Source organism: Plectropomus leopardus, chromosome 14 (assembly GCF_008729295.1).
Source record: "Plectropomus leopardus isolate mb chromosome 14, YSFRI_Pleo_2.0, whole genome shotgun sequence".
Taxonomy (NCBI): domain Eukaryota; kingdom Metazoa; phylum Chordata; class Actinopteri; order Perciformes; family Serranidae; genus Plectropomus; species Plectropomus leopardus.
The window spans coordinates 2,413,390-2,429,297 of record NC_056476.1 but is presented as its reverse complement, the minus strand read 5'-3'; the positions used below and the strand labels follow the sequence as shown (position 1 = coordinate 2,429,297).

The following is a 15,908-nucleotide window of genomic DNA, read 5'->3' as shown; positions in this document are numbered from 1 at the left end:
TTTTATCACTGACTCTTGTTCAAACATTTGTTTTGCTAATGCAGCTTCCATTAGCTGTGCAAATTTGCTCCAGTTTGCAATACAGTGACTGTTTGTACAGCTGCAAACTGGTGTGTGTGTGTGTGTGTGTGTGTGTGTGTGTGTGTGTGATCCAAAGCTGCGCTCTGCTTTCAAAGTCACACACAGGGGCTTTCTGACCTGCTACAAATATACTACATGCTTTGTCTTTAATTGAAATTCTGGTTCATCGTCCATTTAAAAATGATGATAGTGATTGTGTGCTATTTGTGTCCTCTTTTCCTCCTCAGCCAAACCGGGATCTGGACATGTTCATAAACGCCTCAAAGAACTTCAACCTGAACATAACCTGGGCCACCAGCTTCACCGGTAGGTCGCAGCAAACACCACCACAACATTCAGGACAATGACAGACAGTTGATTTCTGCGCTGATTGGTTAGTTTTCTGTGTCTTCTGTAAATACGTGTCTTCAAAATGTATCTTTTTTTCCCAGGCACACAGTGTCTGCTGGTCCTTAAAGTGTTAAATGTCTGAAATACATTTTTATGAATATTGGCCTTAAATAGTCTTAATTTCAGTTTTAATAAAAAATGTATTTATTTTTCCCATCTTCTACTCCTATTAATATTACACACACACACACACACGCACACAGACAAACACACACAAACATGTATCGCTTGACAATCATGTTTTAAAAAGATATACATCAATATTATTTTCTACTTTTAATGAGTTAATTTTTTATCAGTCCTGATCATATATATCAAATATTCAGTAATTTTGTCATGACTCCACTGTTTTAAATGAAAAAAAAAAATCCACATCACATACTTTACTTTTGTTTCCCTTCGCCGTCTTTGTCATCCGGTGTTTTTGTTCTGTCCTTCAGCAGGCACGCAGACCGGCGAGGAGATTCCCATCGTCTCTCGGAGCAACATCAAGGAGTTCAAAGACAGCTTCTCCAACGAGAACTTTGATTTCCGCAACAGCCCCAATATCACCTTCTTCGTCTACGTCAGCAACTTCACGTGGCCCATTAAGATCCAAGTAAATTTCCTTTCAGTCGAACAAATACACAGCCATATCACTTAGATATAAAGCAGGAAGTAGTTTGTGCTGCAGTAGAATACTTAGTCGTTGTAGTGAAGCTGCACTAGATGTGAGGGGCACATATTGTACTTAACTTTATCCAGTGATTGCATGCTTCATTATAATAAATGCACACACACCTGCATTTACCAAGAAAAAGTAGGTGACCTGAAAACACTACTGACTATTACAGAGCATTAAAAACAGAAATTCTTATCAAATTATCATCGCCCAAATTTTCAAATGTACCTTAAGAGTGGGTGATATATCTAGTATACTCAATATATAGCACCTTGTTCCATAGAACAACATAGAATAACTACATTGTGATCATCGAGTATGAATTGTCAGGTTATTTTCATAAGCCGCAAGCACGAGACACGCTCAGCATTTCAGTTCGGTTGGTCTCCCCTACAGCTCTCTGCCTCACACAGACACACACACAAAAAGCAGGGCTTTTGCAGAGCTCCACACTGCAGCTATTTAGTCAAATTTGCAACCATAAAACATCACTATGGCTTGCACATTTGATATATTAACTGGAGAGCTGTTTTTTGCCAGCTCACAGTGAAGTGAGTCCTTGTTTAAAGGCAATAACTCTGAAACCCAAGAGTTTTTTGTATTTAGTAATTTTTTTTAGGATGGCAAATTTGGTGTTTGCAAATTTGTGAGACATGCCCCACAAATTGCACACAAAAAAGTAAAGAGTAAAAGTTCTTGTTAAGTTGCTCATTGCCATCTTCCCATGCTTTTTAAAGAAATACAGCCAATTTGCTCAGGTTTCAACGGCTTCATTTTAATCCACCTTTTCATTTAAAATGTTTGTATTAGAGGAGATTTCAAAATATGAAGATATACAGGCTATCATGTATCAGGATATAGCCAAAAAATATAAAGATAACGTTTTTAAAACCATATCGACCAGCCCTACTTTTACCACTTTTAGCTGCACTAAAGGCAATTTATTTACTGAATTAAAAACAATTGTGTCTGCTAAAATTCATAACAGAGAAATGACTCACTCCCAGTTTCTGTGATGCTTCAAATTCATTTCAACTGGCAAGATTTAATTCTGACAGACAGAATGACGCATTCAGCTGTGACACACAAGACTCAGCATCCACTGACTGACATGTTGAACAGGGCAGAAAGCTGACAGGTGCAATACAACGCTTGAAATCTAGAAACAGGAGGCTTTGTGCTTTGACAACACCGAAAAGCAGAAATAATGATACCTGGAGTCAATGTGAATGAAATATTGCAGAAAAGGACAAGTGAAATGATTCGCCATTAAATGAAAAAAGGGAGAAATGTGACATCTTTCATATTTAATAATAGAAATCATAATTTATGAAAAAAACACATTTTCCTCACAAAGACACTTTACATAAGTTAAAAACAATCTTAATAATCAAATACACTAAAAATATATAACACACTACATCAATAACACATTGAAAGTAGTATTGCATGATTGCACTTTTTGTTTTATAGTTTCAAAATGTTTAATAGACATAATTAAACATTTCAAGACTTAATAAGAGCATGAAATGTGATTAAAGCAGAATTTGCTCAAGTACAGCATGAGTGCTAATGGAAAAAGGCCTAAGTTGTCCTAAATATTCTGAAAGCACTTAGAGGAAGCTGAGAATGCATGTATTTATGCATCTTAAATAAAAGCATTTACAAAGTTGCACACCAGGTCTCTTAATCTGCTTTTATGTGCATCCTCTGCAAATAAATAAACATGTATACATGCATTCATAGCATCACGTATTTTGGATCAAAGTGCAGCAAATCTGCGGTCAATTTTCACTGTGACTGGTCAGCTTGTCTAATTTACTGGCCACTTTTCTGCTCTATAAACTGAGAAGTTGGCGGGCAAAATGGCAGAATGTAAATGTTGGCAGTCACCAGTAAAGCATGGTCAAAATAAGTTCTCCACACGCCATCCATATGCCTGCTGTTCTGAGTTGCTGTCACCTGACTCAGCTTACATTGTGAACTCAGTTTATACTAAAGGTTTCTGATGGGCTTGCTGGTGTCCTTAACCCTTTGAAACTTTAGCAAGTTGATTTTTTTTTAAGGAAGATATTACAAGTTACAAAAGCATAATTAAAAAATGTAAATAAAAAAAAATTCACCAGTAGGTGAATAAAATAAATAATAAATAAATTTAAAAAAATACAAAATATGTAGAAAAAATTCAGAAAAACTGTAATATTTTTAAAATATTTTTCAGAAGTTCTTTCTCTGTAACTCAAACTAAATTTAAGCTCTTTTTTTGGTCTTAATTTCTTGCAATTTGCGAGACATCTCTTGCCATATTTCTGATTGCCATTTTTAGCCATGTTTTCAAAATCAATCAAAACAATTTTCTTAGGTTTCAAAGTTTTAAATGCGAAAGGCCTCTAAACCCAGCACTAGAAAACTGATGTCCTTCCAGGTTACAAAGGGTTAACTTTGAAACCTGAGAAATTGGCTTGATTTTTTTTTTTTTTTAAATTTGGCAATACGGCACGAAAGAAAAAATGATCCAAAAATTAGCAAGAAATTATTTAAAAGTAGAAAATTATTTTTTTAATTATTATTTTTTAAATGAAAAGGGAAAACAGGGAAATGACCTGACAAAGATTTATTATAATTTATTAATTATTATTACAATTATGAGAATTTTTCTTCAGCTTTTTAAAAAATATTTTTTAATCTACTAATCTCCTGCAATTAGTTGAACACTTCATACCAAGTTGTTCATTGCATTTTTCCTTGTTTATGAAAGAAATTGTGCCAGTTTGCTCTAGTTTTAAGTTTTAAATACTTTTGAAAGGCATCTTAAAAAAGCACAAGAAAAGTGATGTTGTTCCAAGTTTCAAAGGGTTAAAGTAACACTTCACCTCCCAAATGAACATTTGTGTGTAAATCACCTGAGTTACGCAGCATTTGTGGAGAAAACTTTTCCCTCGCGGGCCTCCAGTGAATCCAAAAGCAGAGGAAACTCTGGATAAATTGAAGTCAGAGGGGTCTAACAACAGCAAAACTACATCAAAACATCTGTTCACAAACGCTCACCGGCAGTCTCAGTACTGAGCGTATGATTGGATCGTGAACAGCTGTTTTATATAGTTTTGCTCTTGTTAAATACGGACCCCTATGACTTCAATTATCAAGCGTTTTCTCTGCTTTTGGATTCTTCGTTCACCATGGGGGCATGTAAGAAAAACAACATTTTATTCATGAATTCAACATAACACAGGGTGAGGAATTTATACACAAATCATCATTTTGTGGGTTAATACTCCTTTCACTTCCTTTCCTGATATATTATCACTTAATAACATAATATTCAACAGTGCTACAACCTTACAGCCTTTAAAATGACCATAAATTTGATTCAACTTGTCTCTGAAACAGTTTAAAAACCTGTGTGAAGGCAGGATTTATTGTAGGGCTATTAGTGTTACTGGAACAGAGCATTGGACAGAGATCAATGTCAGGTGCAAACCAATGAACTTTTTATTAGGAAATGAAGGCTGATTTTAAAGGACAGCAAAAAGGCAAGACTATTGATGAAGTTGTTATTTGGACGTTCTAGTTAATCCCATGGGGCAACACCAGAAAAGAAATAGTAATTAAAAAGTAACCATTTTCCAGGAATTTTAGGTGTTTAATTCGGTTTATTTCGTTATTTTAATATTATTTTATTGGCTTTTTATGACTTTATTCCAATAGGAAACCTATAGCCTGTAAAGGGGAGCAGGTGGATGACGTGCAGCAAAGGGTCGTGGGTTGGATTCAAAAGTTCTCGGGACTTGTAGTCCCAAAAAGTGAGTTTCAAGGAACTTTAACGTTCCTTCAGGTTTCTTGTTATCTGTGTTTCCACCACGGCCTAAAGACAAGATTATGGAAATTAGTCTGCTGACGTATTAGAAAGCAGCATTGTGGAAAAAGGGCTGCTGGTGGTTGCAGAGGTGCAGGCTACTGTTCAGTTTACCTGCCTGTTTAATCTGAAGAACTCGTTAGAAGAAGAAACAGCCAAGGTTTTGTCTCACTGCGACAGCATTTACTGCAGCAAGTTGGATGTAATGAATGAAATTCAGGGGAGGAACATGAAACTAAGAGCATCTGCGTCCACAGTAAATCATGTGTTGAGTGTTTGATAGTTATTTATTCATTCTTTAGAAGGTAACTGCTGTGAAACAATCAGAAGATAACATTTTATTTCTCTCATTTTCTTTTATTTTGCTTTCTCACAGCACCGCAGCGCTATCTCTCTCTCTCTCAGCCTGCTGAAGCAACCTCTCTGTTTTTCTCTTTTTCTAAAGAGTCAAGAAGCCGACACCTAATTCTAACTTTGCTTGTAATATTATCAAACAAAGACAAAACGTTCTCCCCTCCTAAATCCATAATAGAATACTTCCTTGTTTTATCTCTTAAGTGGTACATGAGTTGAAGCAGCAGCGCTGTTTGTGTTTGACCAATCAGTGATGGTCATCCCCGCAAACCCCGCCCAGAAAGTTCCTGTACCGCCGGCTGTTTACAGACCTATAACTTTTTCACTAGCTGTCACAGTGTCTTTAAGCTCAGCTGCCTGTTTCACCAGTACAGACCAGAGACTGAGCTCTGGTGGTGCATGCTGTGCGCTACACACAATCAGTTTAAAGGGGACCTATTATGCTTATTATGAGGGTTTTCTCCTTTTCTTTATTATTTTGCTTGGAGGTGAAGGACCTCCTGGACCTTATTGTTTCCCAATTTGTGGACATTTTCAATTAGTATGGAGTTCTCCTCCATTGAGTTAGCCGCCAACTACTGCTTTCTCCTTTTAAAACTCTCACAGCGGCGGCGGCAAAATATCACAGACACCTCGCTCATAGTCCCATCCTGCCGGCTGATCCTTTGACATATCAATGCGGCTGTTTGTACTTTAACGTGATACAACTCTGTCCTCCTGTTCCGCGATTTTACCTTTTATTCAGAACAGCGAGGCAACATGACATCTTGAGCAGGCAGTGTAAAAGGAGTTGTTGTGAGCTTGATTTGTTAATAATTAATCAGTTGTAACTCTGATCAAACAACTGCGCTACTCAAATACGTCACTACATGTACCACTAAAGGTGGAGTAGAATATAACACATGCAGTAAACGTTGTATCAGTGATGTAGAAGAAACTTTTCTCTCCTGATTCAGGCAGACCGCACTCCTGCGTTACTATTACACAGTGCACCAGAAGAGGGAAGTAAGAGTTTAGTCCACTACCTTCGTGACCTTAACAGTCCGCTTCACAGCACTTATTTGATTAACTTTTACTTGTGTCAAATATTTGATTTAGTGCAATTTCCTCTTGTTCTATAATCCCGTCAAACGGCACACTGGGTAAGATAATGAAAAGAGAAAGAGTTTTTTCTTTATTCACCCAGTGTCGCTCTCTGTTGGGATCCTGCCAACAAAAACGCCAAACTGATGTAGATAGAACTTGTACTCTTGGTCAAGTCTTTATCTTGATGAATAATAGATAACCTCAAGCCACATTTGATCTTACGTGAATACACGAGTTTAATGACAACATGAGTCGGATCTGAGAGGCTCTTGGCACAGCACGTACATGGACAAAGAAACACCAGAAAACCTAACGAAACAGAAGAATCAGTCATCCTTAAAAAGCACATTTTACACGTCATACAGCCGCGTCTTTCATTGTAGTCTAAACATCTACAAGGCCTTGCTCTTGCAGTATCTTAACATTCGTACACCCTGGAGTCAATGAGGGACTCTAAGGTCCTCAACAATACCCAAACCATCAACATGTGAATCATACATCTTCATACAATTATTCGTGGTGATATTTACATACTTTCATATCGCTGCTGTCAGGTGCAAACCTCCTATCTCCAAAATGATCAGGAATTAGAAAAAGGATTTTTAAAAAGGATCCAGTGGATACAGGTTTAGTCACAATTTTTTTAGAATAAATTTCATTGGTTGAGAAATGGTAAAACTGACTGATGGAGGTAGAGGGGGCTGATAGAATTAATTTATGGAAAAAAAAAATGAAAATAGTGAAATGTAAAGATACGAGGTTTGCGCCCGACAATTTTCTACGATAATCGACATGCTGACACGTGTGTAGCTGTTAGTGAAACTGCTCAAATGCTGTTTTTTAAGTACGTTTTGATCATACATGCTTATGCAGTTAGTTTTGGGGTGTTTTTGCTGCATGGTGGAGGATGCAGTAAACTCCATATCCTAGTTGCAGTGAATGCATGCGCTGCCAGGATTGGCTGCAGCTTGTTTGGGAGCGCGAGGTGCTCTGGGCCTGGATTGTGTGCACTCTGCTCAGCCTGCCCGCCTGTGTGCCTCCCCGATCACTTCTGGAAGTGATTTGACTGGTTTGCCCCGTGCACAGCTCCTTCCCCCCCTCTGCCCTCCTCCTCCTCCTCCTCCTCCTCCTGCAGGGGAGAAAAAATCCTGCCTCCATCTCCCATGTCCTGCCTTGTGAGAGCTTTTAGTTCTCTCAGCTTCAGAACTCCAGCTGCTGCCAGCTAGCCTCAGGAGATCTCCAGTGCAGCTCCACGGCACAACACAGAGCAGAGCTGAGTGGAGAGAGGAGCCCTCCCCTCCTCTCAGCCTCCTCTGGTCCACCTCACCTTCTGTCTTGCTGGGTGGGATCATATAGGAGATCACCCCTGTCCTTGAAACTAAAGCGCGCAGGTCTGCTAGCGTGTCATTTGTCTTCCTTGCACTCATGGAGCTTTACCTTCGTCAGCGAGGTAACAATTTCCGCTTGTCTCTTTCTCCTCGTCTTTAAAAAAATCATTTTTTTTCACCATTTCTTCTTAATAACAGCCCTTCATTTTTCTTTTGTTGCCTGTTTTTACTCTCCTCGCCTTCAGTGGTCTACTGCAGTTTGGCATTGGGATGTGTGTGTGCGCACTCGTAGGCGGTTGGTACTCCTGTTTTGGCAGGCGGAGATCGGAGTGTTGGAAAACGGTTCATAAACAGCAGCCGAGAAAGAGCAAGGGCAAAGTGGAATGTTAAGTTGAAACACATGCTGCATTCAGAGTGGGCTGTGTGCAAGCTAAGCCCTCTCTCTCTCCCTCTCTCTGTCCCGGCTTTGGCGTGCAGCTACACAGAGCTCGCTCTCTCTCATGCTCGCGCTCTGACACACCACCTCAAGGTTGCTTCTGTTTGCTTTCACGTGGTCGGAAGTGGCGTTAGAACAGCGTGCATACCGTCTGCAGGAGAGTTTGTTTTTTGCACCTTTGCATTGAGTTCACTTGTTGCATTCAGCAGCATCTGTCAGTACGGTCATGAAAAACCTGGAAAAATCATGGAATTTGCAAATAGAAATTAACAGGCCTGTTAATGTTTGGAAATTTCCCCAAAGTTTTGGGAAAGTCACGGAAATCAGTTTCTAGAGGTGCACATAATGCGTTCAAGGACTGTCAGAAATTTGAAAATCCAACAATGATTTCTGTTTTTTTACAGTTTCTGGCTATGATGAGTGGAATCATTTTGGAGGATTTTTGAAGAATATGTGCCTTTCACACCAGAGGTCGAGATTCGAAGAAAAAGAAAATAGTCAAATTGTTGGCAAATGCTGTCTTTAAAAATCACCAAAAACTTTTTAAAAATTGCCAAAAAATCTTTTAAAAAACTAAATTGCCAAAAAAAATTCAAGCAAAAAACAAAATAAAAAATATAAGTCCTCCCTAGTGCTTAAAACATTTTTACATTTGATATGCTTTTCCCTTTTTTCCACCACCCCTTTTTCTCGCATAAATAACAAACAGTCCCTCAGTCATATGTGTCATATTTGAATATTCAGTTGTAATCTACTTTATATAATAAAGCTATTATATAATCATGAATGTTTGGTCTTTAAAATTAGTTTCAAAGTCATGGAAATTTATTGTGAAAATGTGTATAAACACTGATAACAATTTTGGATAGAAAATATCAAACTTCCGAAAAGCACAGTTGTTTTGCAGAAAACAAAACACAGCGATATAATGATTTTAACCCACCAAAAAAAAGATCCTTTACAATGGTCAAAGCGGATTCTGTGATGACTTCATCACCGTTGAGCAGCTCGCAGCATCAAAGCAAAATCAGTTGCACCGCGATTAGTCAGCGAGGAGCTCTCCCACCCCTCTTTTTTTCCCTCTCCTGATGAAGAATGGATCTGAATTTAATGATGTTTGTAATGAAACGCAAATCCCAGACTAATTACATTAAAGAGCTGTGATCTCCTGTTCCGTGCCTTAGTGAACATGTCATGATATGGTAGAGATTAGAACAGCCTCCAATTTAAAACCCCGCTGTGGAGTAGCAGCAGCTGTAGCTATCAGCTGGCTGGGCCGCGCGGCGGATCTGTGTGGACTTGTGTAGTGTTTATCTGGGCCACGCATGGCTGCCTGATGGGTGCGTTTTGATACTGATCACAGGGAGGTGAGGAAACACAAACGGAGCAGTTCTGCCAGCGTGCTGCTGCGGAGGGTATGACCTCAAATCAGCCAGCTACTTAGTATTTAAGCAGTGCATTACATTTCATGCAGACCAAGTAAAAAAAAGGAATTATGCATACAAATAAATGTGGAAAATGTATAGTAACAAATGATTTTACGTTAAAGAAAGGTAAAATTACTCTAGATACTCAAATTGCTTTGCTTGGGGCAACTTTTGCAAAATGACGAGTGCCAGTCACAGCAGCCCCATACATGTTTCTAGGAATTTTTGGAGATTCCGAGGATTTAAGGACTTTTCTAGGATTTGGGACGTTTTTTTTGGACATTTCTAAAAATTTCCGACATTTGTAGGAATTTTGGACGTTTCTAGGATTTTAAGACGTTTCTAGGATTTTAAGATGTTTCTAGGGTTTTAGGATATTTCTAGGATTTCATGACATTGAGTTTTGAGTTTTAGCACATCTCAAGGGTTTGAAGACATTTATGGAACTTTGGGACACTTTTAGGATTTTAGCACTTCTCAAGGGTTTCTAGTATGTTAGCACATTTCAGGGATTTTAAGACTTTAATGAGATTTTAGGATGTTTCTAGGATTCAAGCACATTTCTTGAATTTTTGGATGTTCGTCACTGTTTTTAATGTGAATTAGAAATTGGTTGGGGGGCCAGATTCGGCTTGTGTGCTGTAAGTTGAGAATCACTGTCGTACAGCCGCCCTGCTAACATGCCTAAAAATGCGGAAAGTATTATAAATATATAAAAATAACACATGAATCTGCTTTTTATTGGTGGCTCAACCAGTTTTCCCTCGAGGAAATATTCTTTAATACAGAACTGAACATTGACAAACACACAATCTCACACACATATTCCAGCTCCGCCACATTTAAACCTCACTTTTCCTCTTTTTCGTGAAACCTGTTGAGCGTCTCTCCCTCGCGCTGACAGCGACACTCAAAACTCCAATGTAGTTCAAGCGGCTGTCAGAAGCCATTAAAGGCGGAATATTTCGCAGTCTTAATGCCCGGCGGCAGGCTGACAGGCCCCGCTGCGAGATCCTTCGCGGCCCCTGAAGAGTCACCCTCTGCTGGGCTAACGAGAGCGGCACCCGGGGGCCTCCCGCCGCCGCCATCAGCCTGCCTTTGGTGACAAAGCACAGCACACGGCTGACACTCGAGATTAGCCGCTGCAATAACTGTTATCGCACATCTTCTCTGTGAGACTTCCTGCTTGTATTTTTCAAAACGGAGTTGACGGCATGATGCCGAAGCACCTGTCATTGCTTTTTTTTGGAGGAAGTTTGCGTTGTCCTTCAAGTTCACTGTTGTGTCGTTAGAAAAGAGAAGCACTATATGGTTCTCTAATCGCTGGATGGCTTTGTTGGGTCGCCGTCACAAAGCGAGCGGGGTTTCAGTACTCCGGCTGACGCGGCTCCTGTGATAATACTCAGCTTTGCTCTCAAAAGAATCCCCGCCACTCAGTTTCACACAATCTGCACTCGTTTTTTTCTTTAATCCTTTCATTTTTACCTCCCATTTACATTCATGAGCGCAGGAAGTAAAGTATTCCCTCCAAACCATTCATCCCTAATTGCGAGCATCTGATTGGCTTTTTAAAAAACTCTGAATAATTTCCAAAAATTGCTCTGTAGTGCTTTGTGGAGGTACAGAGAAGACTTTTTTTATTCTCTTTTTTAAATCCTGCTTATGTTGAAGCAGCTGCTTCAGAATATGTTGGATATTAATGTCATTAAAGTGAGTGACAAGTATTAGGATTTTTTTTTCTTTTTAATCAAAGAATATAGTTTTTCTGACAGTTTATGTCAACGGTTTTTATCTTAAACATATTTTTGTGCCACCTCGTAAGGAGAAACGCTGAAGTGATGAGTAGATTAGTCGTTCCAGAGTCACTCACTGAGCATAATTACATGAACAGGCTGCTTCCAGGCTCGCAGATGTGAGGATTTCCTGCTTTTTTCGGTTTTATATCACTATAAATCTGATATTGGGTTGGATATCTGATTATTGGATTTTAAGTTTTACCTCAGTTTCAGATCTAGGAACTTTTGATGGTACTTTTTCACTATTTTTTGACATTTTTTTAAAAACCTAATTGAGCCTTGAGAGCTTTATTAATATTAAAACAGTGTTTAAAGAGCTAGAAAAAGCAGCAGCAATGTGTTGAAGACAAATGGTGTGGATCAAATAACATAATTATGACATCAAATCAAAATGTAAATAAGAATTGAGTTTTAAAAAAAATACATAAATAGCATTATTAACATCCTAAAGATCTTAAAGATGACCTGGTACTAGAGTTGTCTAAATCATTAAAAAACTAATGCGAGACAATAAAGGGCAAAAAGTGGCAAAAACAAGCACTTTTAGCGGATGCAAATTGACTGTGCGCACATGCACTGAGGGGTTACAATGCAGCCGGCTGCTCCATTTAACCTGTGTCAAAATCGTTGTTTGCATGAGTCATTAAGCCACAAAATTTGTAAAAATTTGGTTGAAAAAAGTTGCCTTTTAAAGAGACAAACATATGAAGATCTTGAAATACCCCCCGAAATGGCTTTAGAAAGACATTTGGTAGAATAAACGACTGTTTATTCCTTTGAAACCTGAGCAGAAAAGTTTGAGATCTTTCAAAAACATGAGAAAGAGGCAGTGAGCAACTTAACAACACATGGCCCAAAATTAATCAAAAAATTAAAAAAAAAAACAAGTTACAAGAATATTACCTGAAAATAAGGAAAAACTGAAAAAAAGAAGAAAATTCCCTGAAAAAAATTGCAGTTTTTTTTTCTTTAACATAATTTTAAACAAATAATTATGAATGTAATTATCTGGACATCTTTCCTTTTTTGATAATTTTCTAATAATAAACCCCCCTTTTTTTAAATTTTCTTTAATATCTTTTATTCATTTCTTCCAATTTGTTGGGCACTTTTTGCCAATTCTTTCACGTCTTTTAAAGAAATTAAACCAATTTAAATAGCTTGTAAAAAGGCATCAGGGCGCAGCACATGAAAAGTGATGTTGAACCAGGTTTTACAGTTTTGAAAAGTAAAGGATCCTTGGCAAAAGCTCACAGTTTGTTTGTACCCCGATTGATATTAACGCCGTCCCCCGCCGTACCCGGGGAATCACACAGTAAATCCTCTCTGCTGTCGGTCACCCGCTGAGACCCACACTGCTGACATCTTTCAAAAAGTTTCTCTCTGGGTGTTTTGGCACCCTGAACTTCTCGTCTGTGTTCAACAGTCTGGAGGAAAATGATCACACTGAGGATTCGGCGCTCAACAGTAATCAACAGCAACACATTAGCGAGCCAGATGGTGCTGACTACAAGAGTAAATTAGACCCCGGGCCGTCCACAAAACACTCACACCCCCCCGTCATCTCACCACAGCGGCCAATGCCTTTGGCCCTCTACTTGCTCTTGTGTAAAGTCGCTGAAAATGTACACACATCCCGACCCTCCTGTGCATGTATTATAGCTCTTAAACACATATTAGGCATTCACAGACTCATCCTGACATGCACACAGCTGGGTTTCCCAGCTTTTGTATTTTTTTTCTTCTTCCTCTTGCTCCTTTTTTCTGGAATTGTATGCAAATCCGCGCTTTGCTGAGGAATAATAAGCAGGAGGGCTGATAAGTTCTGGTCCAGGGTGTCACCTCGGAGGAAAGGTGTGAGGGGAATTGTACCGCAGGCAGGAGGAGGTGCAGGACCCCGATGTGGCCAGAGAGAGGCAGTGTTGTGTTGCTGCAGGAAGTCATTGTGTGGCATTTTTTGGGGGGGTTTGTAGGCGTAAGAGTAAAGAGGAGGAGGAGGCGGAGGAGGGAGGTGTGGAGGGTGGGGAGGTGGTATGGCACTGCCAGTGTTACCCCTGGCAACCTTGATTAAGACAGGATATCGTTAGTACAATTGCTCTTGTGATGATTACATCGTGATGTTTCTGCCCACATGTGCAGGAATTTCGTTTTTTTTGTACGCAGTCTGTGGGCAGCTGAGAGGACCGTCTGCTGGTGTGTTGTTGCTCTGACAGGCGTGCAGTCTGGAGCACAGATAAGCAGAGAGACTGGGAACCTCCCAGTGGTTGTGAGTAAGGAGATGTGAGCACCGTAAAGATAAAAAACCCTTAGATATCCTTTATCTTTACACCATCATTGAGGCAGAAAAAACTTGTACTCTTGTCAGTTGCCACTCTGATGAATAATTAAAGAAAGAGTTAATTCGCCTTAATTAAATCACAGTAAATTAGTGTCAGGGCGCCCGGAGGCTCGGGTAGTAGAGCGGGCGTCACATGTGCAGAGGATTTGTCCTCGCTGCAGCAGCCGCAGGTTCGATTCTGGCCTCAGCTCTTTGCTGCATGTCATGCCCTCTTTCTCCCATTTCACGGTTAAGCAGTCCTATCAAAAATAAAGACAAAAATAGCCCCAAAAATATCTCAAAAAACTACAAAACAATCTGCTAAACAGCACTTATTTAATTCATTTACTTATGTCAAATATTCATTTTAGTACAGTTTTCTCTTGTTTTATGATCCTGTCAAGAGGCACACTGGGTAAGATATAGATATATTTTATTCTTTACTCGCCCAGTGTCTTTATCTGTTGGGATCCTTCCAAAACCGCCAAATTAATGTAGAAAAAACCTGTACTCTCTTTATTTTGACGAGTAATAAAATAAAGAGTCAATACAACTTAATTTAGCTGCTAATCTGCTAAAGAGCACATAGGTAAATCATTTACCTGTGTCAGATATTCATTTTAGTTGAATCTAGGACAGTACTCATTGCGTTCTCAGGACCGCTTTATACTGTCGGTCCCAAATGCTCGGACAGAAATTGGGAAAAGGGCGTTTGTTTTCTGCATCCTCAGCCTGGAATTAGTTGCAGAATGACTTGAAACTGAAGGAGCTGGTGTCGTTAAAGGTTTTTAAATCTAAAATATAAGACTTAGAGCAGGGTCCGTAGGATGTGGATGTTTTTAGCCTGCCTGGTTTGTACAACTGACTCCCGAAAAGCTCTCTTTTGACTCACAGCTAGTTCTCTTTTAATGCAGATTTTAGTGTGTGAATTAGTATTTTGTCTCCCTTTGTGTCTTCACTGCTGACTGTCTCGGCCGGGTATGCCTTGAAAACGAGATTCTTAATCTCAGTAGGACCAACCTGGCTAAGTAAAGGTTAAATAATATAAAATGAAATAAAATAATAAATAATCTACAAGGTCTTGATCTTGCAGCATCTTCACCCTCAGACAGCCTGGAGCCTCCTCACATGCCCGCATACAGACAGTGAAGGACTCTGAGGCCTCTGAAAGTACATAAAACCTCCACCATGGATGAATCATACATTCATGCACTTACTATTATACATGATGACATTCAGACACGTTCATGTTGAATAAGTTTTCATGACGGTCCATTAATTTGTGCACCACCGCACACTTTAAAATATGCGAGTTAAGTCACAGATTGTCAAAAATCTACATATATTATCCACAATATACAACACATACATATGCTCTGACTGCCACTGTGACTGCATTATCTCTCCCGCTCATTTGTGCGCCTTTTGTCACACCCACAAGGTCGACTGCAGTCCAAAGCCTGCATGTTTATGAGTGTATAATGCTGACCCCCCTGCTGTAAAATCTCCCTTATTAAAGCACAATCTCTGACCCGGTCTGTTGTCCTCTCTCTCTGCAGATCGCCTTCTCGCAGCACAGTAACTTCATGGATCTGGTGCAGTTCTTTGTCACGTTCTTCAGGTGAGCAGCTCCCCCCCTCCCCTCTCCCTTCTGTCAATTCACTTACTCCGCACCACAGATGTGTTAAAGTGGCGGCAGTCGCCTTCGACGTTTCTGTGTGTGTTCGTGATGTGGTGTGAACCACGCTGATGGATCACCAGCGCTGCTCTGCTGTGCCTGTGCACCGGTCGTTACTGTGAGGAAGCGCTGCAGCTCGCTGGTTTATAGGAGCTGCTTAGCTGTCGGCACGTGAGGGCGAATGCACACATATGCACACACGTGCAACTCCTGCTGTTTTATTTATTTATTTACACTAGCACAGTCATAAACCAAGTAAACAGGGAGGTGTAGCAAAAATCACACGGCTCCGAAATGTGAATGTGTGCTCCAGGATTTCTCGGAAATTTGTTCCCCATTTAAAGGACCTAATTGTAATTACCAACCGAATAGGGGTCAGTATTTCACCGTTTTAATCCTGCCTCGTCTCATTACTGAGTGGTTACAATAAGCTAAACCGGTTGATTTGAATTGTGTCGGTCTGCCACTGTGTCCATACAACCACGATTTACAGTCTTC

General features: G+C 39.7%; 1 protein-coding gene across 1 annotated transcript in view; it reads left to right on the top strand.

Moving 5' to 3' along the window:
* atrn (attractin) overlaps positions 1-15,908 on the top strand; it is a 186,895-nt gene that overhangs the window by 81,969 nt on the left and 89,018 nt on the right. Inside the window, exons 19-21 of the mRNA XM_042500720.1 lie at positions 272-387; positions 912-1,069; positions 15,292-15,353. Coding sequence (XP_042356654.1) covers positions 272-387; positions 912-1,069; positions 15,292-15,353 — 336 coding nt within the window. The remainder of the gene's footprint in view (positions 1-271; positions 388-911; positions 1,070-15,291; positions 15,354-15,908) is intronic.